The sequence below is a fragment of the Barbatula barbatula genome (genome assembly GCF_947034865.1).
Source record: "Barbatula barbatula genome assembly, chromosome: 3".
Lineage (NCBI taxonomy): Eukaryota > Metazoa > Chordata > Actinopteri > Cypriniformes > Nemacheilidae > Barbatula > Barbatula barbatula.
Genome location: NC_136764.1, coordinates 21,682,199 through 21,709,067, shown reverse-complemented (window position 1 = coordinate 21,709,067; position 26,869 = coordinate 21,682,199). Strand labels below are relative to the sequence as shown.

The window sequence follows — 26,869 nt, the reverse complement described above, 5'->3', positions numbered from 1 at the left end:
TCGTTAAATTTAAACGTGAAACAAATTTATGTTAAACATCCTTAATATGGAGGAGTGAATAGACATAGCAACAAAGATGCAGGCTCACACACTCTTTAACTCAGATGGATGCGAGATGAAAAAACATTTTCTTTTAACATTTTCTTTTATTTCAGATAAAACATGACCTTTTATGATGACATACATATTCAACTATTTTATACATAACTAATGCATCTAATCAAATATTTGATGTTGAATTTTTAATCACATCACTGAGATCCTTCATAATACGACTTGGGAAGAAAACTCTGGTTTGAACAAATGTTGAATTAGAGTCTTTAAAACATCAGTATATTTGTAGCTTTATGCTTAGCTTTCTCTTCATTAAAGCAGCTCCAAAGCTTCTTTGTATTGCACTGGAGTGTTGTGGCATACGTGTTGACTTAGGTAAAACATTATAAAGGTATTTACAATCACATGATTACAATACATTACAGCTTTCTCATCTAAACAATGCCATGACTGGTGATCTATATATTTTAATGTCATTTGCAGTCTTTAACTGGTCACATTGATCGCTGATGTCTTTGTGTCCATCAGGGAAGATGCTGACTGGGCAAAGCATTTGTTCTGGCTTTGTGAGAGGCTATTTGTGACAGAGGTCTTCTGAAGTGTCTCTGTGATTGTCAGTTCCAATATTCTCTGCTCATTCAGCAACGGATGCTATAAAACTGGGACTTTTGCTGTGAATAATAAAGAAAACACAATAAGCTGAATTCAAACAAGCAAAAAATATACCGTCACTGTTCCGAAACCTGTTCCGTCACTATTCTGAAACCCAGGGTGTACTAATGGGAAATAGCCTGTCCTTTTTAAATGATTTAAATCAATGTACTGTCATTTTTTATACTTTTTATAGTTTTTTTTTTACTTGCTAAACCCAGTGAAAAAATACGGAGACAAGGTTTCTGAAGGACAGCAGTGACGAAGTAAGAAATGTGACATACATTCATTAGTAACTTCACAGATGAAACCAATGCGTTCTGTGCAGAAACAGTCATTCCACTGGCCGTTGTGTATTAACGCAGCGCAATCTTCTCCTACTTCATGACCATGGCTCCAGTTATCAGGCTGTCCAACTTTCCAATTTCTATTAAAAAAAGACAAGAGTACTAAATAACTGAAATATTACACATAACCCTGGGCAACTTGTGCTATAACACAGAATTTGCAGAAATGTTTCACATATGCTTTACCCTCCTTTATTACATACTTTGATTGATTTAATTCACAATTATGATTTTTATTCTTCAGCTCTGTGTACCATACGATATTTACTGAAAAGACTGTATGTTCTACAAAAAGCACTGTCCCTGACTCTTATTTTACTATATTAAAGTAATAGTGCATATCACTATTTAAAGAAAGGTATATTTTGTATGTTTTTACTTGATTGATTAACTCACGTATAGTCAGGCAGACTTCCATCCAGCCATCTCCAGATGTTTTCCTCTGCACTGTCTGTGAGGCCCAGCCAGAAGTAGCCTTTTTCAGAATTCTGCCTGTTTATCCATAGCTATGATATTTAATAAAGTTACAAGTATTAACAGAGAGGAGACTATAAGATACTTTAATACATCGCACAATGTATTACGCTGTATATCCGAGCCCCCAGGATTAGACAGAATAGGAATCAGAATCTACCTGTTCATCTTCATCATTGATAATAAGCATCGATGAACTCTTGTTGCTGCAGCTTTCCTTTGCTCCATCAAAGTTTACAATCTCTGTTGAAGTTGAGAAGTAGTAACAATTTCCTCGGAAGCTCTTCCACTTAGGTGGGCACCCTTAAATAAAAACAAATTTTTATTATACTCAAGTTACCCCTAACTCAGCAACCGCACTATCACACATTGAATAACACGTTCATATTACTGTACATAAATTATTTACTCTATGCTCTATATACTAATAAATACGTTTGTACCTGGAGCACTTGTGGGTAGAGCGACCTGGCGATTAACAAAGCCTTGTGGATTTAAAGCTGGCACAACTACTGGGGCAGGAAGTCCTGGTAATCCAGGAGGTCCAGCTGGACCAATAGGGCCAACTGGTCCACGGGCTCCTTCTGGTCCGGTGGGCCCTGCTGGCCCTCTGAGTCCCTGTGGTCCTTGTGGCCCCTGCGGACCCGGCTGGCCATCTCTTCCGGGAAGACCAGGGATACCAGGGTCACCTTTCTCTCCAGTAGCCCCCGCCCTACCACCCGACCCACGTGAGCCCTTTGGTCCAGTGCTTCCTCTTGATCCGGGTGGGCCTTTGAACCCTGGCACACCTGGAGGACCCGCTGGACCCCTCTCTCCCTTAGGTCCAGCGACTCCAGGTGCTCCCTTTTCCCCACTTTCACCTTTCTGCCCAGGTTTGCCTGCAGGCCCTTGGGACCCTTTGTCTCCCCGAGAACCTCTTGGACCAGGAGGGCCTGAAATAATAAAAAATGAATTATAATTGACAGTAAAAATAACATTTATTCTAGAAATAAATGGTTCATAAATGATCGCAGCACATGTGTTCTAACCACCTTTTTTGGTTGCTAATTATAAAGACAATCATGTTTTTATATATTTTTTTCCAATTACATATCCCAGATACATAAGAATAAAATGACAATGAAAATGTAAATGTGTGCCACTAATAAGGCAGTTTGAACCAATCGATATTATATATCAATATATAATTATAATATTGTATGAATATATTATAATAAAAAAAACAATAATAATTGTTATTAATATTTTATATCATATTCATATATAATATTATGATTATTTATATTTAATATTACAGAATCAGTATATCAGTAGTAGAAATATGTTATATACATTAAAATATATAAATAATAAAACTGAATATATTTAGATATATTAACATATTACCTTATTTTAATCATAATACATAAAATGTAAATATAAATATCAGATCAAATGTAGTAATATAATAATTTTATTATAATAATTAGAATTATTATAAAGATTTTTTATCATAGATATGATAATCTCACTAAATTAAAGGGATAGTTCACCTAAAAATGAAATTCCTTTCATCAATTATTTACCCATATGTCATTCCAAACCTGTATGCCTTTCTTTCTTCTGCAGAACACAAAAGAAGATATTTTGAAGAATGTTGGTAACCAAACACAAAATCACATTTCTTTTAAAAATCACGAAATATCTTCAGTCATATACAGGATCTGAACATGATGAATAATTTTTTATTTGTGTGTGAACTACCCCTTTAAGATTTTAATTTGTGTAGAAAAAGAATACTAGCCCCACGATCTTACCCTGAAGGATAGTGAAGTTTGTAATGATTTGCGAGTGTTTGCTGTCGACCAGTTTCATTTCCTCCATCACTATGGAGAGGCTGCTGACCTCTTTGTCAAGCCTGCCTACAAGTTCTTCCTGCTGGGCTTTGAGCTCCGTGCTCTCCGCCCTTGTTTCGGCCACACTGTTGTTCAACCCCAGCAGCAGGTCAGAATGCCGAGTCACTGTCTCGGCGCAGCTGCGCAGACCATTGAGGTCTGTGCTGATCGCCCCTAGCAGCTGTGTGGAAAAGCTAACATTCCCTGTTATGCGGTCCATTTCCCCATCGTTGCGGTCGAGACGGGCCTCTAGCGCATCGAACTTCATCGAAGTGGCGTTGTCGTGATCTCGCTGTTGGTCCATGAGCTCGCGGAGGCTCTGGTCATGGCCGTCAGTGATGGCTGAGGCATTTTGCACCTGCTCTGAGAGCGAGTTTAACTGAGAGCTCACGTCCTCCAGAGTGTCACTGTTAGAGCGGGTGAGTGCTGAATTATTAGTAGCTAAAGCTTGAAGGTTCTGCACTTTCTCTCTCAGCCAGTCTGCATCTGCTTTGGTCTGCCTGGCCACCTGCTGAAGGCTCTGATAATCATTCTTCAGCTTCTGGACGGCCTGACTCGTGTCCTCCACTGACCTCTGGAGGGAGCTAATGAGGTTTCTCTGCTGGGTTTGGGTGAAGTTCAGAGAGCTGATGCTGTGGGTGTTTTGACTCTGTTTGCTGCTTTGCGTTTGAAGATCCGACTGAAGCTGTACGGTGTCCTCCTTTAGTCCATTGATCAGGCCGCTGTATATGTTTAAGGTGCGGTTAACTTTACTGATGACGTTGGCGTTGCTCTCCAGCAGATCTCGCAGCGACAGGTGTCCGTTCTGCACGTCCTCGCCGGCTAGCCGGAGGTCATCCAGCGCAGCTCTGTTGCTGGAGGACCTCAGGGCAACTTCATTGAGCTGATTCTGCAAGGTCTGAATTCCCATTTTGAATAAAAGGAGCTCGTTCGTGGCGTTTTCAGACTTTTCTCCTGCTTGATCATCTGCACATTAAATTTAGATTTCAATAAGTAACATTAATTGATGTTTTCTCGCAGGCACTTTGATTTCCACAGAAAAACTCACCGAGCTTCTTAAGATCTGTCTCTACAGACTTGATTTTCCCACCGTAGTTTTCCATTCCCTCTGTTACATTATCCATCCTTTGGACTACTGTGGGACACACATTACAGAATGCCAGTCAGAATTTGATTCAACTGGTATACAATAAATGAGTTCAAAGCATCCGAGGAATTCCACAAAGTTCATTTTAAAATCATTAAAAAAGTAGTCAGTGTATTTAATATGTCTTCTGAGTTCAATGGATGTAGATTTGCACAATAGTGCTGCTACTCTATTGTGAAAGGAGAATATAAATACATAAATTCAAGTCAGATTTAAGGGGAAGTTCAGCCAAAAATCATTAGAATTTTTCTGAGGTGACGAGAATGCTTTATGTGCAAAACAATATATGTAATACCGACTTTACTCGATACTTCTCCTCTATCTATATTCTGAAGTGCTCTGCGCTTTCACGGGAGCACTTTTTCTTCTTGGACGAGAGCACTTTGATGCATGCGTTTTAGGTTTTTGCGGCAAACGCCGCATGGGGTTTGCCCCTATTGGACGCCAGCGCTCTGACCCAAAACACAGTGATCTCTTCCAAGAAGAAGACAAAGAAGTGCTCTCGTGAAAACGCGCCATTGACAAGACAGAGGAGAATATATTGATTAAAGTCTGTATTTTGGTTTGTTTTTCACACATAATGCATTCTCGTTGCTTCAAAAAAATTGAGCCACTATGCGCGGATGGACCAATTTCACAATGTCTTTAGTACTTTTCTGGATGTTGGCAAAAACCGACACCATGATGTCCATGAGGATGCCTGGAAATCTCTCTAAATATCTTAATTTGTGCTCCAAAGATGCCGAAAGTTCTCTAAACATGTTTAACGTCATGTGGGAGAGTAACAAAATCACACAAAGTAGATTTTTGGGTGAACTTCCCTTTAAGGCCATAACCATGACTTAACATTGTTAACCTGTTTAATGTACATGTATAAAAAAACACATTCCACACACAGTCATGCACGAAATGTAGGACCCTTCATTTCCTCTGGAATCTGGAATGAATCCTTAAAGGTCTCTATTTGGGTGTCTACCACTATAGACTGATTCTTCGTCTCATCCCTGATTTATACAATAATGAATCTCAGTTCGAACTATTTTAAGATGATTCAGGGTTAAAATGTGAATATCCGTAATCATAACCCAGCTTTCCCAGCTAACACATGTCCTTACACTGTTGTTACCCTTAGTGTGTATGCTTATGTGACTTTTAAAGGGATAGGTAATAAAAAATTTGTAAAATGAATCATCATTCACTTAACCTCATGCCTTTACAAACCTGTATGACTTTCTTTTTTTTAGCAGAAAACAAAATAAGGTATTTTGAAGAATGTTGGTAACCAAACAGCATAGACCTCATTTACTTCCATTGCATGGACACAAAAAACACTCGAGACATTTCTCAAAATATCTTGTTCCACAAAATATTGTGTTTTGAAAAACATGAGGGTGAATAAAGGATGACAGAACTGAAATGTATTTTGGGGCAAATAATCCCTTTAATTTTAATGTTTTGTTTACATGCACCACTAGAGGGCACCTTAACAGTGCATTCCACTAAATTCTCTTACCGTCACATTGTCTATTTCCACAGAACAGTCAAAACTAAATATTATTGGTCTTTCTGACACAGCAGTGAAGTCCGGGAATACATTATTTCACTGATTTTCTCAACTGGTGGTCAAACATGAATGAAAAACATAGTCATCATCTTTACTCTCCAGTGTATTTGTGCACATTGCTTTTAACCTAGCGTTTCATCCAGACATGCAGCACTTTGCTATTCACAATTTTGCGAACAAAAACACATCAAAGATGTTGAATGATAGCATTCCTCACTGCGCTTATGTAACCAAACACGAAACGAATACATGCTGCAGGGGAGAAACTAAACATGGAGGTCTATTTCAAAGGCTTGTTGGTCATTTTCACACTGGGAGACTGTCAGCAGGAGGTCAAAACTGCAAATTTCTCCTCTAACCCTCCCCCCAACAAACTTTATATTTACTTCTTTGAGATTATTTTTCGGAATCATTTATGTTGTTTTGGAATAGTTTAGCAGGAACGTTTTGACAGAAATTTCCAAAAGGGACGTAACCCTGAACGTGCATCAGAGACCCCCGACACACTCACTGGAGTTAATCTGACAACGCAAATATAAACTGATGTCAATAAGATGCTGTTTAGTGGATCATTTAGACCACGTTTAGCAAACACATCTTCTGACCCTGCCAACAGAGGAAACATGAACTTTATTCAGAATGCCACAAAGTTCCTGTCAGTCAACCTGTGGTTTCTGGGACAACAAATTGCTGCTAAAGCATAAAACCTCTTCTGGAGTGGGTTTGCTGGGAGACTCGCTGCTTTACATGTCCTGCTCATCTGGATGGCATTAGACTATAGAGAAGCACATGGGACATGTGGATTCAATGTGCATCAAGGACTCTATCTGGACAATACCACTGAACTCAGATAAAGTTAATTTAAATAAATAAGATGTTGTCAAGGTCATATTTGAGAGTGTTGTAGAAGGGATGACAGAATAACAATTGGATACAACAAAAACACAGCATATCATAACTACATTTCAACACTTTATTTATTATTGTAAGACAACCTCATCTTTTACATAAATTACTTGGAAAAAGTTTCACACAAGCCTGTTTGTGCTGTTGGCTTTTCCAGCTAATAGCGAAAACACATGTGAGTGTAATAGTCATGGTAATAATATTTGGAAACTATCCTGTTTCTGTTGTTCAATACAGTTGCCTTATGTCAAGACAAGAAGTAAAGCGAACCACGGTTGAACAGGGAGAGAAAAAAAAGTCAATGAAAAAGAATGGACCCAATAAACCTAGATGAAAAGTATTCCAGGATTTTGGTCTAAACAACAGACAACAGAGTGCATGAGACTTCACTATGAAATGCAGGCTAAAAATCCAAACATATGAGCTTTGTGGTGTGCTGCCTCACTACCTACATACAGTAGTAGACATCTCAGCCATCATTCATCCTCATAAGTGACCAATCTGGAATCCTTGAATACACCAATATGCCACATGCCACAGTTTGAGGTTGACATGTTGCTAATCTAACAGAGCAAAACATCAATAAGCATAGAATTATAAGGCATCATCATTAGGGTGACCAGACGTCCCGTTTTTCCCGGGACAGTCCCGTATTTCAACTCTAATTTTAGTGTCCCGACTTATTATGAAAAAAGCATGATTTGTCCCGTATTTCATTGTAAATATATATATACATTTTTTTCTGAGTGATAGCGTGCGTCAGTAGCCTACTCCTCTCACACGGAATAGCCTAATAAAACTAGCAAATCACCTCATAGTATATTTTCGAGAAAAAAATTCCATCCAATAAGAGAAGGCAGAAGGACAATTCAATTCCATCCAATCACAATTCCCCCAATCATTCCCAACTTGCAGTTAGTTAGTGAAGGCGGAGTCCGACATCAAGTGTAATGTATACGAGACGAGACCACGGATAAGCTTAATTGACTCACTCAAGTTCAAAGATGTCAAAGAAGCGTTCCTGTACATTCAACGACGATCTTCAGAAAGAGTTTAAATTTCTCAAAAGAGAGTCACAATCAGAGGCAAGCAAATTAAGATGCAACATTTGCGGGGCTCGCTTTTCTATTGCTCACGGAGGCCGAGCCGACATTACGCAGCATATGCACACAAAAAAGCACATGGACGCTGCTAAAAGTAAGTCTGCTACTCCAAGTGTCAGCAAATGTTTTGTGAAGCAAAGTTGCGAATCTGATAAAGTACATGCACGTGAAGGACTTTTTGCATACCATTCTGTTATTCATGGCCATAGTTTTCGGTCAGCTGACTGCACTGCAAAATTGATAAAGAAATTGTATGATCCGAAATTTTCTTCAGCTCGCACTAAATCTGAGGCTATAATATGTAACGTTCTTGGTCCTTTGTCAGAGGAAGAAGTTCAGCATGATTTGGACAAGTGCTCATTTGTCACATTAACTGTGGATGCATCCAACCACAAAGACATTAAATTGTTCCCTGTGCTTGTGCGATACTTCAAGCCTCTAGAGGGTGTCAAGGTAAAACAATATTATTAAGTGTAAATACTTGTATGTGTGCAGTAGGTGTTGTGGGTCTGTGGGTTCTGTGTCTGTCCCGTATTCCACTCTGAGAAATCTGGTCACCCTAATCATCATAGACATCATCATAGACACTTTGTTCACGGTAATGCCTTTTTGTGTGATGATACTTGCATGGCTTCCTAAAAATCTGTAGGCAGCATTAAAGGACTCGTCGGATGAGCACTTTCAACAAGTTGGTATGATTTATGATTTATAGGGTCTTCATGAAATATCTGTAACATATTTTGCTTAAAAACAATCAAACAAAACACTTTTTGTCTCGTCAAAAACAGCTATGCTCACAGCAAACGTTTTTGATGCATGTCTCTTTAAATGGTAATGGGTTACAGCGCACCCCACCCCCTTTCCATCCGGCGTATAAACACAACACACACACGCGCAGTACAGCCATGGCAATGTTTTAGCTAAATGATATTTCCAAAACTCTGCGGTTAGTTTAGTTTTCAACGTCTCAAATCATTTGTCCGGAGACTCAAAAATCCATAACCAGAAACAGAGCATCCTAATGTGTAGGCTTGCCTAAAATCAAGGGAATGCGCATCCACAGATCTCCGAGGTATTACGTGGATTAACAAGTTATAACATAACACACACAACGTGAGAGCATAACTAGTATGCTGTGACAGATTTTTCAGCCAAAGGACGAATGATTTGAGACTAACCGGAGTGTTCGACAATGTTCATTAGCAAAACAAACAGCTTGCCGCAGCTAAACATATTAACGCAGATAATGTATTAACATACATAGAGCTAAAATCCAAGTGCCAATTTGTCAAATAACATATAAATAAAGAATAAGGAGAACACTGGCTTTGTCCATGAACTTTAGCCATGGCGTAACGTACAACGCTTGTGAAAACAACAACTGCGGAAGAGCGGAACTGTCTAGATTAAGGGGCGGTAACAGAATAATAAAATCCGTTTTTTACGTCACAACAGGAGTGAAATCTCACATGCTTGAAGGGAAAGGCACACCAAAAAAACTTACTGGGCTCTAATTTTTCACGTTTTCTGGGTTGCTAGATGCACTGGGGAGTCGATTATAGCACTGGGTGCCTATGATGACACAAAATGGTGCTCCCATTGTGAGCCCTCTTGCATTTGGAAAATATCAATATAATGCTCTAGTATGCATGTCACACCTCAGAGATGAATAAGTCAGAACTTTCAAAGACATTGAAAAACTTCTTACCTTTGTAGCCGAGTACAGCCACAGCTATGGTGAGAAGTGCACAAAGCACATACAGAAGAGCAATAGCCACCCTCAGGGCCCAGTCATTTTTACACTTAGTACATTCATTTCCCTCCTGGATGCCTGTAACAGAAAAAAACATTTTAAAAAAATGAAATAAGAAATAATGAAAATAGGAAAATTATTTGTTATTCTCTCAGATCATTCATTTCTCATTGTAAAGCGATAACGGACTTAAAATGCGCATACGTTAGTGACGATCTTCTGATGTTGACCAAAGTCTGGTTTTCAGTTTCAGTTTCCGGTTTAATTTCTAAAACGACAATGACTGGGGAAAACCACATTACTGTCAAAATGTACTTTTAATCAAAACTATGACCATTTAGTCTTTCCCTCTTGGTCCGAATCTCTTTGTAGGCAGATACTTTCATTATACTGTATATAAGCACAATATGTAAGAGTTCACCTTCAGATCACTTCATTGGAACACCATGAGGTTTCTGCTAATTTTGGAATATTTGACATTAGCATATTTGCTTCTATTTGAAATGAACTTAATAGTCTTTATGGTGCTGATAATGAACAGCTACTACACTCTATGTTTCAGTTCATTTCAGAGTTTGTAACTGTTGCATAACAGAAGGTGAACAACATCTAAAACAACAATATCTGCAACACCTGCAGGAAAATTCTTAGAAAAACAACAAAATTCCAACGGACAAACAAATATTTCAGTGATTTCACGCAAAGCAACTCTGGAGATCTCTCAGCACGTGAGGAAGTGATTTCCTCAGAAATAACTGCTCTTCTGCTTGTTTTCACAAGCCAAGATGAAACTACACCATCAGAGATTACCACGATGAGCGACAACCATATGTGATGTTTGTCCTGAACGTGTCTGTTTCAGTCAGTCTATTGCATCAAATTATTTACCCTTTAAATCTATAGAGAATCACTTACAACGTCACACTTCGAACCAGTGGGATGTACAGCATGAATATTGTATTGGCAACAAAACATCAAGTATGCAACACACTGCATGTTTGTCGCTAATCCTGTAGAAAACATTTAAGAGGAACCCTGCTGTGCTGAGGTCGAAGTGGACAAGGGCCTTAGCAAATAAACATCCAAACAACTTCAGAAAAAGTCCAGACATTCCACAACTGGGTTCACATCCTCCCCCCCATGTTATCAGAATGTGGGTTTTATCAGCAGATGGCCACAGTGACAGCCATGGCATCCAGGTCAGGCCGAAATGAAAGCCCCAGGAGAGAGTTGGGGGTGGGCAGGTCGCAGGGGAGCTTGTCCTTAGCCCCAAACATCTGTGTAAACATCAAGGCAGAACGCCTTGAAAGACCCTCCGAGCTATGGCCCCGGATGTGGAGAATGTATTGAGAGAGGCCTCCAATCGGCCCCCACCCAACCTAACTCAACTATAACCAAACCACAGCATGCAAACAAGCGTAATCACCACCTATGGCTATGGGTCAGTGGGATGTGCAGAAGAGTGAGGAAAAAGCAAGCAATGAACGCGTCACATCTGCATAGCTCTTTTTCATCTGCCTGTTTAACTAGGGACAATTGCTCTCAACATTGAAGCTAGACTGCCTTTAACTACACAGACTTTGCTAACTCCCCTACATGTGTTTTAAAATCAGGAGGATTTCAGGGAAGTACAGATGTGCTCTTTCAAGGGCAGGGGGAATGTCAAGGAAGGACTTATTTAGTTCTAAAACAACACATTTTGGGGCCATTCGTTTAAAATGAACATCCAAAATAAATTAGTTTTAGGTTTTCAGTCAGCATGCATACAAACATTTGAAGTGAAAAATGAATTTGGGGGCCTGAAGTACAGGAAGGTCTGGAATGGGGCCACAGTTTCCAGCAAGGCCTGCAACGACGGGTTCGGATCCAGTAAATTCCCACTGAGAAAATAACCAGTCAAACACCTGAACAGAGTCAACAGTCCAAAATGTCTGCACATACCACACATTAAAGATGATAAATAACATCTACAGAACACAGACATTCTGAGTGCTACAGATCTTTTGAGCAGATTAAAAGTTGTAATGTTGAGTAAGGAAAGATGGAGAAGATTCAGTTTTGACTGTGTGAGATGGGATTGTTAAACTGTGGCAGAGGTGGGGTTAGTGGGAAAAGCTGATATCCGCATCCATGGCTGTGCAACAGCTGTGTTTCATTTGGACTCAGGAAGTCGCTCTAAGAAAAATTCCTGTACTTCTCTCTTCTTTTTTTCTCTCTGTACCTGAGCCACTCGCACCAGCCTAACTCAACAAAACGCTTGTCATGGAAATTTCCATGGCAACAAAAAGGCAGTTTTCTGCCTGTTTGAGTTGCTGTTTGTGTGGCACTGGAAGTAACATATAAACATATACAAGTGATTCATCAATTAGGGAAACTGTTCCTGACCCAAGATGGTTTTAAAGAAGAAATGCTCCATTATTGTGCTTTAGAGGGTAGATTGCAGTCACTTATTCACTGTGAACTCATTTCAATTCATTTCATTAAGTGATAAATTGTTACATTTTAATGCGTTTTACAATTGTAGGCCTGTAGTACTTTTTCTTGAAACTTAAAAATGATTAAGTATTATGTGTATGTAGTGAGGTAGACGGGACGAGAGCCGGGATTCGAATCCGGTGCTTGATTACGAGCGTCAGCTGTACGCGCACCAGTCTCGTATATCACGGAGGAGATTGGGAGCATAAGAGGACGAGCGACCGGACCGTCAGTGAGAGAGGACCAGGCCTGGACTTTATGTTGTGCCGAATGTCTATTTACGTTTTTATTTATTCATTAAAAGTTGTTTTCTGTTCGCCGGTTCCCGCCTCCTTCCTTCCCTTTATTGAACTGTGATACAGTGTACAGTTTGTGTCATGATTCTGCCTAATCTTGTCTTGGTTTTCTGGTCTAGGGGCAGAATCATGACAGACCCACGTGTTTTATGTGGAGAGAAACATATGATCAATTAGGACATGATAAGTGTTCTCTCCAGTCTCGTCATTGGCCCCGCCCCTCTCGTTCCTAGTATTGCTTTCCTCCTGTGTCTCATTACCCACACCTGCCCATTGTTAATTATCCTTTGTCTGTCTCCCTATAAACATCCTCGTGTTCATTGTCCTGTGCTCGTTCATTGTATGTGGTATGTGTTTCCTGGGATGTACTTGTATGCCTGTACTTGTTACCACGTCTTAGAAGCCTTGTCCTGAGAGAAGTATTTAAGTTTATTCTAGTCTTTGTTTAGCCTTAGTGTTTTTGAGTTCTAGTTTAGTTTTCAGTTCATATTATTAGTTATTGTGTACTGTCTTTTTACCCCCTCGTGGGTGTTTGTTTTCTGTATTTATTAAAGTCCGTGTTAACCCCTTCATCCCCGTGTCTGCCTGCACTTGGGTTCTTTCCTTCCACGATCCGTGACAGTTTGCATTGATTTAAATAATGACATGTTCCCATACTGTCATTATCTTCATGCTAAGCATTTTACAGGACAATTAAGTTCAAAGTTAAGTGACTGATAAGTAACTTGTGTTAAGTCCTCTATAATAACGATGTGAGCTTTAGAAAAACAGATACACTGTAAAAGAAATTCACCAATTGCAGCTGCCTTAACGTTTTAAGTGAAATAAAATTAGCTATGTGTGTCAATTGAGCTTTATTATATTGAAAGAAAATATGTTTCAAGTCAGCTCAATATAATTTAAGTTTAACTGACTGATAAAGCTAATTTGATTCAACTTCAAAAATGACAAAGCTGTTTAACTTACAGTAAAAAAGGATATGATATAAAACATACCATTATCTAGTTATTGAACATTTTATTTTATGGTGTTTTTGAGTTTGTCTTAATTTTGGCCATTATTTTGGGAAATATTGCAAATGTACTATTACAAAGTATCTGACAACATCAATTGGCAGATGACCATGTTAAAAAAAACATCTGGTAAAACAGACAGAGCCATTCTTTACCTTGTAGTCTATGTGAAAAATGTAAACCCTTCAAGTGTCAGTGATGTAATGACTAAATACAAAGGAACATAAAATAACATTTATAGCATTTCAGGTTATTTTATTAAAAGAAAACAACAAGCTTTATTATGTTCATAAATAGTTGCTTTCTCCATCTCCATGTGACCATTGAGAACATCTGGTAACATGAATTAAACAAGTCTCAAATAATACGTCATTTACATTCATGTCTATTAAGAACTGCTAGCTGGTACATTTTGTGTATCTGGTGCACAACTCTGGATCCAATCATCATACCCCCCGCACCCCTCATTAAAAGACCCCTCTCTGGAATGTTAACAAGTAAACCCTCTAAAAAAGAGGTTAAAACCACAGAGACAAATTACTACACCATTATGTTTGTAAACCTCTGAACTGTATTGCTCCACACCGCTAGCATGCCAGCCTTTTTAGACGGCAAACAGGTTTATAACACTTTAAACAGGCACAACAACCCCAACCATCTGGTGCTTATTAAAGACAGAAAAAAATCCAAGGATGCAGGAGAACATTTGATACATCATCCCTTCATACCAGACACTAAAGAACAAACATCTAACGTGTCAGCTCGGTTTACAATTTGCATGCAAGGAATGCTTTAGTCAAAGAACCCTTTGTATTACTTGCTTTAGCCTAATTTATAAAACACAGCCATGGTATAGGAAGTGCATTCTGTGTATTTGAGGGAGGGGAATTTATGAATGACTTGGCCCAGTGAAAACAGCACAGTCCATTGACATAAAACATTTCATTGATTTCATTCAGCTCAAATCTGCAATAAAAACTAAACCTGTACTGTACACTTCGGAAAATCGTGACAGACACAAGTCATTTGAATAAAAAACAAATCAGTGGCAAGCAGTTTGATGTTTTAGATTAAAGATTACAAGTGCAAATGAATAACTGAAATGAAACTGAATGAAAAATAATGGTGTGCACAGATAAATCATTTATAATTATCATTGCAACTCTGTGGAAAGCACTTAGAATTTCCTGTTTGCTTTCATGGGGACTTTAAGGAACACCTTTAAAGCATTTGTTCCAAAAGTCATTTATGACATCAGAAACAAAGAAGGCAGAAATAGGAATAAATCCTCTCTGTAGTTAGAGAGAGGCAATAAACTCTTTACTAAGACATTGGCAGAGTCACTGGGACACGTGTGGGCTGTTTTCAACTCCAATTATTTCCTTATGTGATCAAGACCACATAGAAATCCTGTGAGACTCTGAAGGAATGAGATGACATACAGCCATGAATTGTTAAAACTAACCACTGCACAAAACAAAAAATTGTTAAAGCTCTTGCATCAGCCCAATATGACATTTCCATGGTTGTCGGTGCTTAGAAGAAATGTTTATCTGTTCGCATATATACGTACATGATTGTGCACGGCCCTGTAGTCATCTGTATTATACTACTGTAAAAATGCAGTGTAAAAAATAGCACAACCTAAAGGGGAAACCGTAAAAAAGGATGTATGGAGAATGTGTGGAGACAAAAACAAAGATAATTTACAGCCAGACAGACTGGCAGATCCCAGTAAGAATCTGCGACAGGAAATCAAAATCCACAGCCAGAGCCTCTAGGTAATGACATTCCGCGCTTTATTGCACAATTTATATGTTTATACATTAAAATGATGTTTTTAGTATCAATTCTCCTGCAATCTTATAAATGGTTTAAAGGTTTTTTAAACTCTTTAAAAAGTTAAAATGAAAAAAAAAGGTAGGACAGCATTATCTTATGTAATCTAACATCTGTCTTTATACTTTCGTCAGAAAATATGCTTAATGACTCATGCAGATAAGTCAAAATACAATTCCACGAAAACACAGCAGGTAGACATTATTGGCTTTGAAAGCTTGATATATGCAGAGCTCTGCAAGTTTTTCTGCCAACAGTTTGAGTAAAGCCACACAAGTTCACCTTGTTCGTAATCCAGCAAACGGTTCCTGCAGAAAATACCACTTCGGACCGGCAAATGCTTCTGGACCTTTACATCAAATTGGTTTACAGAGGAAGACTTGCTAAGCTAGTTGGGGGTCAAAACACAACACATTTTTCACAGCTCTTTGGTAAGAGTGAACACAGTTTGGGTTGAAGAACAAATGTTTATTTTAACATGAAACATTATATGCAATGACTTGTCATACAAAGTCATTCACCTATTTTAGTGGGTTAGTAAATACAGAGCTATTACCTTTGTAAAACTCATTCATGATTTCCAGCATGCATTGCAGTTGATCTGTTTATCTGAATTTGTTTGATGATTGTCATTGCTTAACTTTTGTAAGGCAATCGGTTTCCTCAAAATGTTAAAGTACACTCAACTTATTTGGGTTTACAGTGTAGATTACAATCTTGTCGTTTGCAATAAGGTAATAGACACGCTCACAAAAATGACTTATTTTGTTGTTATGTACCATCCTGGTAATGAATGTGGCCGTTGTTGGTTTTGTAATTGTTCATATCCTTTGAAATCGAATGGTGAGGTAATGTCAATCATTGCCCCATCCCCACTCATGTTTCAAAACAAACATTTTATAATCGTGTTTCAATTGAAACACAAAAACATGCCACCTACCCTTCAACACTGGAAAGATTATACCGGCACACATACCATAATTTATCAGACGTGATCTAGACCAACTAAACATCAACTCCAGCAGAGCACGTTTTAATACAAAGCATTTAAATCATCATACTTGGTTTCCAAAACATTTACTTTTACGTTGAGGAAAATGAGAAGGACAATTCCTACATGCAATTGTTACACACCTGATGCGAAGTATGCAAATATTCATGTGGTTATCCAATATTCCCCATAAAGCAACAATCTACTTTCTTAATATTATTTTAATCCAAGGGTGGGACTATACAAAATGTCCTATAACCAGCCTTTCTCCTTTCAATGTTCCAATCAATTCCCAAAGGATAAAATCAAGCCCTTACCTACATTTTTACTCATTTAAGAGAGGACATTTCACAGATATACAGTATGTCATAATTTGGAAGCAAACACCATTGCAACTTACATTTCATGCCGACTCTAATATTGTATGATATAATAAAGTAAATAGCAAAGTGTGTACAAGTTTGAATTGAAGCTTAACACAACGGACTTTAGAGAGTCTGGTGGGACTACTTATACTAATGACCTCACTGATATAAATCATATTACGAAATAACAAATTATTACTTTCAATCTTTTGTGGTTGTGGTTTTATAAAGAAGTGAGATGAGAACACAGCACTGGGGCTCACGAAAAGAACACCGCCCACAAATGTACTGTTGCCTGCACTGATTTTCAATACGGCTCATTGCTCTTGACAGCAATGTGATGTCAGCTAGATGTTTCCATGGAGATTTTCAAACAGCCCCCTCATTCAGAACGCTGTAATGTTCTGGAATCTGGCCCCAAACTTTCACGAGCGAGAAAAGGTTCTCTGAGTGAGTGCAGATTATTTTTAGGGTTTGGTATAAAGTCTTATAAAAGTAATACATCACCCTTGCAGACACCCGCTTGCATGATAATTGAATTGTTATGAACATGCTGCTTCAATCAAACATAAATATCTGAGCGTCAAGAAGATGACCACAGAGCAAAGTCATATTAATATGCTGGTTTACAAGATGATTCTGATGTCAGCTGAAGGTTTCTGCATTGCGTTTGTTTGCTGTGTGCGAACCATTGAAGGGACATTTTTGAAACTTTAGTTGCATGATCTCATTTCGTCCAAGCGTTTGCCAACAAACACGCTTCATGGCAAAAGAAACTTTGGAATACAGTAGATTACAGCACTAAACAATGATCCTTCACAGAGCTGATGACACAATTCAGAGTAGGTCAACAATTCTTACCACCAAACCATCATACATCAAATTATGAAACACTTTTCCTCTGTTCTTAATCTCTTTAATGTGTAGAGAATGTTCCAGCAGAGGAGGGAATGTGGGTTGGGGGAGGTGGGGTTGAGCAGGAAAGGTTCATGCTGGTGGGTGGCCCACCACAAGACCTAGAACCTGACTCAGCGATCAGAGGAATTACAGTGGAAGGCTGTCCGTTACCGCAGCAACAAAGCTTATCCTGACATGAGCCAGAGTCACCCAAAAGCACTCGCAAACTTCATCACTTTACGCAGTCAATAAAACCACTGAGCTCTTTAATAAATCCCATTGCCAGACGCTTGACACGTAACAGAACAAAGTGTGGCGAACGGTGCGACAACTGTGCCACTTCACCCGTGAGTTGACAAGATGAAGGGTGAATATGAAATGAAATGGATTTTAACAACAACCGTGTCACATTTAGCTAGATATCGCATGAAGAAAAATAGTTGGGTAGTAATTCCTGACCAAATGTCAACTGTCTGAGAAGATAATGCCTCTCTTGCGGTTAACATTTCTACAACGATGAGTTCATTAAATCCTAAGTAGGTGTTTGTTAACTGTTCACAAACATCTTAAAGGGGGACGGTTCACCCAGAAACTAAAAATCTGTCATCATTTACTCTCTTCAACTGAGTTTCTTCAACTGGAGAAGATAAAAGAAAAATTTTGATGACCAAAAACCGTTGGTCCCCATTGACCAATGCAAGTAAATGGGCACCGGTGTGCTGTGTTCTGCGGAAAAATAAAGACATGAAATGACAAAAGTGTGAGTAAATGATAGTTGGGTAATGATAGTTTCACCGTTGGGTAAACTGTCCCTTTAAGAGCAGAAACACCACACGTTGCACAGGCGACCAAACGCAACCTCATTATTATGTACTGCATGCCTTATCGGGGTAAAATGTAATCTAAAAGAAGTCTAAAATGAAACACGATCATGAAAAATACCGTGCGGCGGTCCCCTTGACAGCCAAAGTAATCAAAGTCTTAGAAACAAAGGCGCTGTGCCTCCGTCTTGGCCACATCTGCAGACAGGACTGCGAGTAAGTAGTAGCCTACTCCGACACAAGAGTCGAGCGAAGAAAAATACACATCGTTCCTTCACTCTCACATTTGTTCAGGCCAGGAAGCACAGAGTTGATTTTGGCTTACTCGCGGGCCAAAAGACTTTCATTAATATATCAGACACACTGCAGCACTCGAGTCTGTCTTTTATTGGTAATGCCAAAAGAAAAGAGTTGGTCTCCATTAATGACATGTGTTGTTATTGAAAGACTGCCAGATCCTGTTGTGCAGGAAAGGCACTGGACCTATCCATCATTTAGGTGTGACACCCTATCATATGATAGCTTGTTACAGGGGTGCCGTTTATGGGTATGAACATCCCCGAAGACCTTCTGGAGAAATGGTTGGATGGATGCTGCCTTGACGGAAGTCTTGCTGCGTCCCTCACGCAAGAGAGAGATCAACAGCTGGTCTGTTGTAGAAGCTGAATTTATATCTATTTGTATGGGGAGACGAAGTTTTGTTATGGTTTTTAGTTTATGCAAGAAGACCACCACTACTGATCCGCTTCCTGTCATCCACGAGTTCAACGTGAATGTAGTCAAGAGTCTATGGGCTCCAATAACAGGACAATTTCACATAAACAAGCAAGCTTTGCTCATCTTCGAGCATCTTGTAACTATGTAAACTGAATTGTAAGAATTGTTCAGAGCAGCGCCAGGTCAGATGTTGTTTTCTCTTTCCAAAGGGTCACGCTCTGATGTTCAGCAGAGTGGTTTTTAGAGAATCAAATTCCTCTGGTCTGACCCAGTGTTGACCCAGGCCGTTCCCTTCTACTGCCCTCTCCAGAGTCCTTACGGTCCATGCCATGAATCTCCTGCTGGGAACTGTTAATTTTTTGTGTGGGATTGAAATCCCATGGGAGGAAAATATCCTGTGTTTTGTTGGAGAACCGTGTGCCATTCTCCTAGGCCTGGTTACAGGGTGGAGTTAAGTACAAAATCCTACAGACCCCCTGACAGCTTAACCCACAGATCCCGTGGGCCAGAGGACAGAAACATTTTCTTTCTCCATCAGCCTCCATACATCGTCTATGCACGCGTATTTGAAACACAAGCTTGTCTTTATAGGCTGAAGCCCCCGGGGGGTGCATTGAGCAAGTACTCTGAAAACAAAATAACAAACTTCAGCCAAATTTAAACCACTTGCTCCTTCTCAGACATATATTATAGCAAATACATACCCACAACGGGACATGTAAACATCAAGAACAAGGCCACAGAACATCTGCATTGTACCGTTTACATCATCAGATTGTTGTGAGAAGTGATAGGCCACTCAGAAGTTTTCCAGTCAGAATTAGGGCATCAACAATGTAAACTGTTTTTATTTCTACATTGAAACATTGAAAATAATACTTTTATTGAACAGATTTGTAATGCAGATTAAATATTTAAGTATGTCCTGAGATTTTAGGGACATTTTTCAATAAATTATTAGCACCTTCATGTTTAACTTTAAAAACATGTATCTGTTTTAAAATTTCTATCGGCAGTATTTTACATAATTGTTGATATCATTAAACCTGCAACTTTTATTAGAAATTTAACTTTTTTCAAAATAATGGAAACAACTTGTATATTGTACTTGTGAACCAACTCATGAACCCCCTGAAATTCATTCATAAACCACCGGGTGCACCAACACCAGTTTGGAAAACCCTGCCATAGAAGAACCCTTTTCAGCTGAATGGATATTTAAAGGTCCAATGTGGAGATTTGAGTTGTTTACTCAGAATTCGAACAACACTACAAAACGGTGAACACCCGATATAGTGCACTATACAGGAGATAATGGGTGAATTCAGTCACAGCTAATGTATTTATGTAAAGTAGTTTGTCCATTTAGGGCTACTGTAGAAACAACAACATGGCGGATTCCATGTAAGAGGACCCGCCATGTATGTAGATAGAAATAGCTCATTCAAAGAAAACAAAAACATAACACTTCATTACGTAAGGTCTTTACACACCTCTGAAGACATAGTTACTGTGTGTATATTATATTGCATTTCTGTCAGTAGATCCTTATAAGCACCTTTACATCCCAATCAACTTTCTGTTTCACAAAAGGTTCTTTGTAGTAAATGGTATGAAATGGCTCTTATACAATTCTTTAAGTAAATGGTTCTTTGGGGAACCCCAAATTGTTTTTATGACATCATTGATTTGTGAAATACACTGTGTATGATAGACATTACTGTCCATTAATGTAAATAAGTAGATAAAATCACTATTGCTTTAAAAATGTAATTTTAAATTTTTCTCCATGCTGCAGCATTGGAATTTGATGAGCGTAACTTTTCCGAAACATCCTTCGCGTCAAAAGTGTGCACACGATATCCTAAAATGTTCATTTGCCATCCAGTTCTTTATCCCTGTGACATTGACAAGATTGAAAACTGCTTTTGAGGTTGTACCAAGCATCCCTTTTATTCCGCAGCATCTTTTGCCAAATATCTAGCCCTGATATTTTGATTGAAGGGAAAAATAATGAACTTAATAGCGAAAATGTGTTAAAACCAAATGTGTATGACAAATCCAAACAGACAGCTGGGATTATTTGGTTATACCACAGAGAGAAGGAGCTTGAATAGTTTCCATGCCTTTTCATCCAAAACTGCACTTGCTCAGCAAAACGGGTGTTTTGGGATGTAATATATCTACTGAGAGTGCACACACCCCTGTATCCCACCAGTTTCTAGACAGAGACAGCAGTTATTATATATTCCACCACATTCTAAAAACCCTCTCCCCCTGCCACCTGGCAGTCACAATGCAAATAAACATGCATCAAAAAAGTCCTCAAAATGAGCAGAGGACATACTGTAGATCAGTAAGGGTACATGACATCAGACTCATCTTTGAGATATAGTAAGTGTCTCTTTTGCTGCATGGCACCTACTGTTGTTTTACATATATAGCCATTATTAAAGTTTTTATCTATAAAGATTTACAGTACATATCTATGTCTGTAATGTCTATGTGTGGTAGACTGTGAGTCTCTTTCCAATGTGTTTTCACAGCAAAAAAACCCACCCATGACAAAGGAACTATGGGCCAGGGTCCAAATGCTTTTAAGAGCTATTCTTTACATTTATGTTCTTTATCAACCCATGCCTCAGTGATTATTGCTCTTTTTAGGGAGGCACAACATATATGACCTAAATTATATCTAAGCCAAACTGATAATAACTTGAAACCTCTTTCTTGACGCTATAGACTACTACAGGAAATAAAATAAACAGTGAATGAGATATATTATTGCATGCAGACCTCTCCTCCAGTGTCTAAATGAACAACCCGGTATATCAAGAATAAGACGATTAGCAAACATACATCTGCAATGAAAGTGTATTATTTGCAAACGCAAATACACAAAGCTTTATGTCCCTAAACTGTGTGTTTCGGGTTGAAAGAATCACAGAACGAAACATGACATATGTTCGCATTCAAACCCTCCCAGAAATTACATCTACATTCTGTTTCTATGTGAATGTGCACATGGATAAAAACAAATCATTCAAACATGTACTCAGTTTAGCATGACCATATACAAAACAGAAAACAGTAAGATGAAAGAAGAGAGAAAGGACAGACCTGTTTACTACAACATCCCTCCGATGGGCTAATGACAATAACACATGTTTAGAAAGGAAAACAACCGAGGTAGACGCCAGAACATGACCTTGTTTATCTTTTAATCAGCTTCCCTGCCTATCCAAGATCTGATTTATCTGAAAACACTTTTAAGCTGATATATGATGAAGAATAAAGAAAACATCTCTATTGTGGACGGCAATGCACTTACCAAACCTTTTGTAGCCAAAAGACTGCACTTCCTCTTCGTCATTGAAGTCGTCTGCAAAAAAGGACAAATTGCAAATGGAATTAGTCAAGTAAACAGTACAGGCCTGATGATCAAAGGATGTCGTGAAGCTCTGGGACTGCAAGTGCAACTGATGTCTTAAGGGTTATGATGTGTAAGACGCATCTCTGCAGCACTTGCATTTACCATTATAATAAAATAACAGACAACAAGCTTAACATAACATCAAACATACAGCAAGGACCAAAAGCCTCAGACTACTAGTAAAAATGCTTTAATTTGGTGATTTTTTTTATTTGACCAATTTTTCAGATTATACTAATAGCAACACAGTTTGGGAACAATGTTAAACTACATATAAATTGTAGAATATTTTAGTGTTTAAAAAGGGAAAAATAATACTTTAAGAATGTCCAAGTAAGCATTCTGTGTGCTTAAAGGAACTGTTCATCCAAAAATAACAATTCTGTCTTCCTTTACTCAGCCTTAAAATTGTTCGCTGTGTAAATGTCTTTGTTCTGTTGAACACGGAGAAAGATATTTGGAAGAATGCTTATAAGCAAACAGTTCTTGGCCACCATTGACTACCGAAGTAGGAAAAATTACAATGGTAGTCAAAAGTGCCCCAGAACTGATGCTTTCCTATTCTTCAAAATATATATAAACATGTTTGGAACAACTTGAGGGTGAATAAACAGTGTCAAAATGTTCATTTTTGGTTCAACTGTTCCTTTACAGGGAGGCAAGAACATCTGACATGGGAACAACATGCTATGCTGAAGAAACATTGTAGATGTTATAGAAATCATGTGGTCTGCTAGTATAAATCTAACTGCTGGAAAGGACACCATCTATTACTTCCTCTTGCTGCCTTGGAGCACAATCTGCCTTAAAGCGCTCTCTCATGTGGCTACCGTGCTCATGGGAAAGGAGAGGGGTGACTCCGGGCGGTTTTATGTGTCATTGTCCAAAGCCAGAGAAAATAAAGAAAGAACACATGTTTCTGTAGCTGGAGCCCACTCACCCTAGCTCTACCAAACCATCAACAGAACCCCTGTAGAGTGTGACCTCGGGTCCGACCATCCAAACCCTCAGACATACACAACCCAGAACACATAAACCTCAGAGTGGAAAACTACGAAACAAATAGGCCTGGCCGTGTATTTGCGGACTGTTGGCTATTTCGGTCTTTTTCCTGAAATACAACAGTTTCTCTGGGAATAAAAGCTAGGGAACAAAACTCCCACACAAAGCCATGTCCTGAAACATCACATTACAACTGAAATACAGCTTGCAAAATGAGACGTGTAGGGTTGTGGAGGAGTAGGATGGAGGGCCGCTGGCGACCAATAACTCAACAACAGTGTGTGTGGTCTGAATTAGGTTATTTACAAGTGCCATGTTGTGATTTGTTTACTAGTCACACAGGCTATAATATGTTCATTCATTAAATTATTTTTATGGATAAATAAACATTTATCTATCTTAAAGATGAAGCAAAAACAAATACCACATTTGTTTGAAGTTTAGACTAAATCCAGGCATTGCACGGGAACTTGTTGACACAAACATGTGTCTGCTTACTGCTGCTTTTATACACATCGATTTGTTTGGAAGTTACATTTAAACAATGTGCTAAAAGGAGATAATTTCTAAGGGTAGTAGATGAAGCGAGATTTCTTATTTGTATATTTAAGAAAGATTTATGTTCTGAGTTTAGTTTTTCTTTTCATATTTACGCATGATAGGCTACACCTATCATTTCCACTGGATGGCAGCACTGGACTCGAGAAGATTAAAGGAAAAACAGTCAAATTTGTGCATGAGCTATAATGTGAACAGGGATACGGTCCGTGTCAGAACATCTGGCCATTGACTGTGTTAAATGAATCCGCATGGGGAGATGCAGGGGGTTGTTCTTACTGTAAGTGAGTCACACATTGAGATTCTCTTGTGCAACCAGGATGTATAACCAAAACCAAATCCAGGCTCCTAAAGCACCTTTAAAAAAGTTTCAGCAACCTCTGAGAATACAACGAACCTTTTCATTTTCATTGACGTAACTCTGACTGTTCATTTTCCATCTTGGAAATGAACTCACGTAACACGTTTTAAATACGATTGACATTTTTTGTTAAAACTTTCGTTTTTACACGCTTTAAAAATAAATCATCAAGCTGAAAAAGGACCCTTCGACAAATAATGTACCAACAAGATTTGAACGCAAGAAAAAAACTCTTTTACCAGATGTTTCGTTTGTAAACAGTACTGTTCACCCAAAAATGAAGAATTCGTTCATCAAGGCAGTTGTTTCAAATGATCTGTATAAATGTCATTATTCTGATGTACACAGAGAAAGCTGTTTGGAAGAATGCTTATAACCAAACAGATCTTGCCCCCCATTGACTCCCATAGTTGGAAAAGTTACTTCGTTCTGTTGAACACGAAAGCAGACATTTGGAAGAAAATATAGGGGTGTAGGGGTGAGATCCGTTTGGTTATAAGCATTCTTCCAAACATCTTTCTCTGTGTTCATCAGAACAAATAAATGCACACAAATGTGGACTCGAAAGGTGAATGGTGGCAGAATTTTCATTTTTGGGTGAACTGGGCCTTTAGATGACCGCGCATTGAGGATAATAAAGCAGTGTAACATCCCACACAATAGCTGGGTCAGTGTGTGTAGATCTTTCTGTTCATCTTTCCTCTGGCAGTTCAGCCAAACGTACACACCACGAGCACTTTAATCGACACCAGATGTTTTAAGCGCTGCGCTTACACACATTCCGGTCATAGGGGAAAGAAAGAAAAGCACCAAATAAAGAGGGAAACGCGTGGATAGACTCCATCAATGTCGTGGAATAAAACGATAGACGGGTTTAAACCTAACGTGCGTGCGGCTTACCCTTCATTGTGGTCGAACTGGAGTAGCTACACCGTTCCGAGTCAAACGTTCACATCAATCTCATGACAATAGTGCAGAGTCGAAGAAAAGTGCCTCTGAATATTTCCACAGTGCAAAAAGTTTCACAGAGGCGAGAAGTCCACCTGAAACATCCGTTTTGACTCTTGCACACCCCTGCGACGGACGCAAAACTTGCAAAGCGTAAAAATGATGGACACAGAGTTGCTTTACAGAAGATTACAAATGTAAAATCTTCTCTTTCCCCATGAGAATGTGTTCAGGGTGGAAATTCAGATGATGTAAGGATGCCTCTTGTTCACTTCTGCTGAGAGTCTGCGGGGTGTCTGTTAGTCCACTTGTTTTGTGCATTGACTGGATCTTGTGGATTCTTAAAGAAAAACCAGGTGAAGCGCTGCAGCCTCCAATGAGCCTCGGACTCTACGCGCATCTGGAGTTAAACTTCCTCTTGGCACGTGGGAGGACCTTACACGTCGCGCTTTTAGGGGAAGAAAACATGTTTCATTATAGTTCAACTTTAGTAAGAATGCTTTTTGGCGGTTTGGTTACCAGTTGTGTCGTATTGTTCCTGTCATAAAAGCACAGGTCGTTTCTTTGGGTTTTCTGTGGTTTTACACAAACTCGAATGATACAAAAATCTATAAATAAAGTTACCCAGGCAACATAAATAAATTAAACTAGGCCTGCTCAAACGATTTAGGACACGCACGTGTTACTAAGACTGTAATTCTTTTAAATATCAAATATATTCACATCTTCTTCCTTTAGGCATATTTGTAAGCCTAAAACTTAACCTTCGCTTGGCTATTTGTTCTAACCCCATTCTTAAATGTATAAAAGTAGATAAGTTTATAATGTTAAAATGTTATGAGTTAAGGTAGATCTTTTCTGCATGTAGCCTAAATTATATCTCATTCTCTTTCACATTAAACTCTTATGAACGCAAGCTAACATTTTGAATCCGCATCTCATTGTTGCCAAGTGAGACGAAGTAGCCTGTTTTGCACGCGTTGACAGTTGTCCAACATTTCTTGCACAATTGTTCCGCTCTCTTCGGCTTTAATAAGCACACAGCTCGTGTTGTTCTTTCTGTTTCCCTCTTGATCCCTCCGCCGCAGGGATCCGTGATGAATTATTTGGCATCCCGCTGGATCGCTCACAATCGTAGGATTCGTTGCACCACACAAGTGTCACACCTCTCTGGCCCGATATGTTTTTCCTACTTAACGAGGCTAAGCAGTAAACTAAAAACACAACACCAACGAATTTAAGCTCTGCTGGGCTCTAAGCCGACTTTGCATGCCCTCTAA

The 26,869-nt window shown here is 38.9% G+C and overlaps 1 protein-coding gene across 1 annotated transcript; it reads right to left on the bottom strand.

Moving 5' to 3' along the window:
* Nucleotides 1–135: 135 nt before the first annotated feature.
* Nucleotides 136–26,847, bottom strand: colec12 (collectin sub-family member 12). Its single transcript, XM_079453475.1, has 10 exons — nt 25,542–26,847; nt 22,619–22,669; nt 9,829–9,951; nt 4,449–4,535; nt 3,323–4,366; nt 1,970–2,458; nt 1,687–1,829; nt 1,449–1,558; nt 990–1,132; nt 136–725 (listed from the first exon to the last, which is right to left on the bottom strand). The coding sequence occupies exons 1-10, from the start codon at nt 25,546–25,548 to the stop codon at nt 706–708; spliced, it is 2,217 nt and encodes a 738-aa protein (XP_079309601.1). The 5' UTR covers nt 25,549–26,847; the 3' UTR covers nt 136–705.
* Nucleotides 26,848–26,869: the final 22 nt, after the last annotated feature.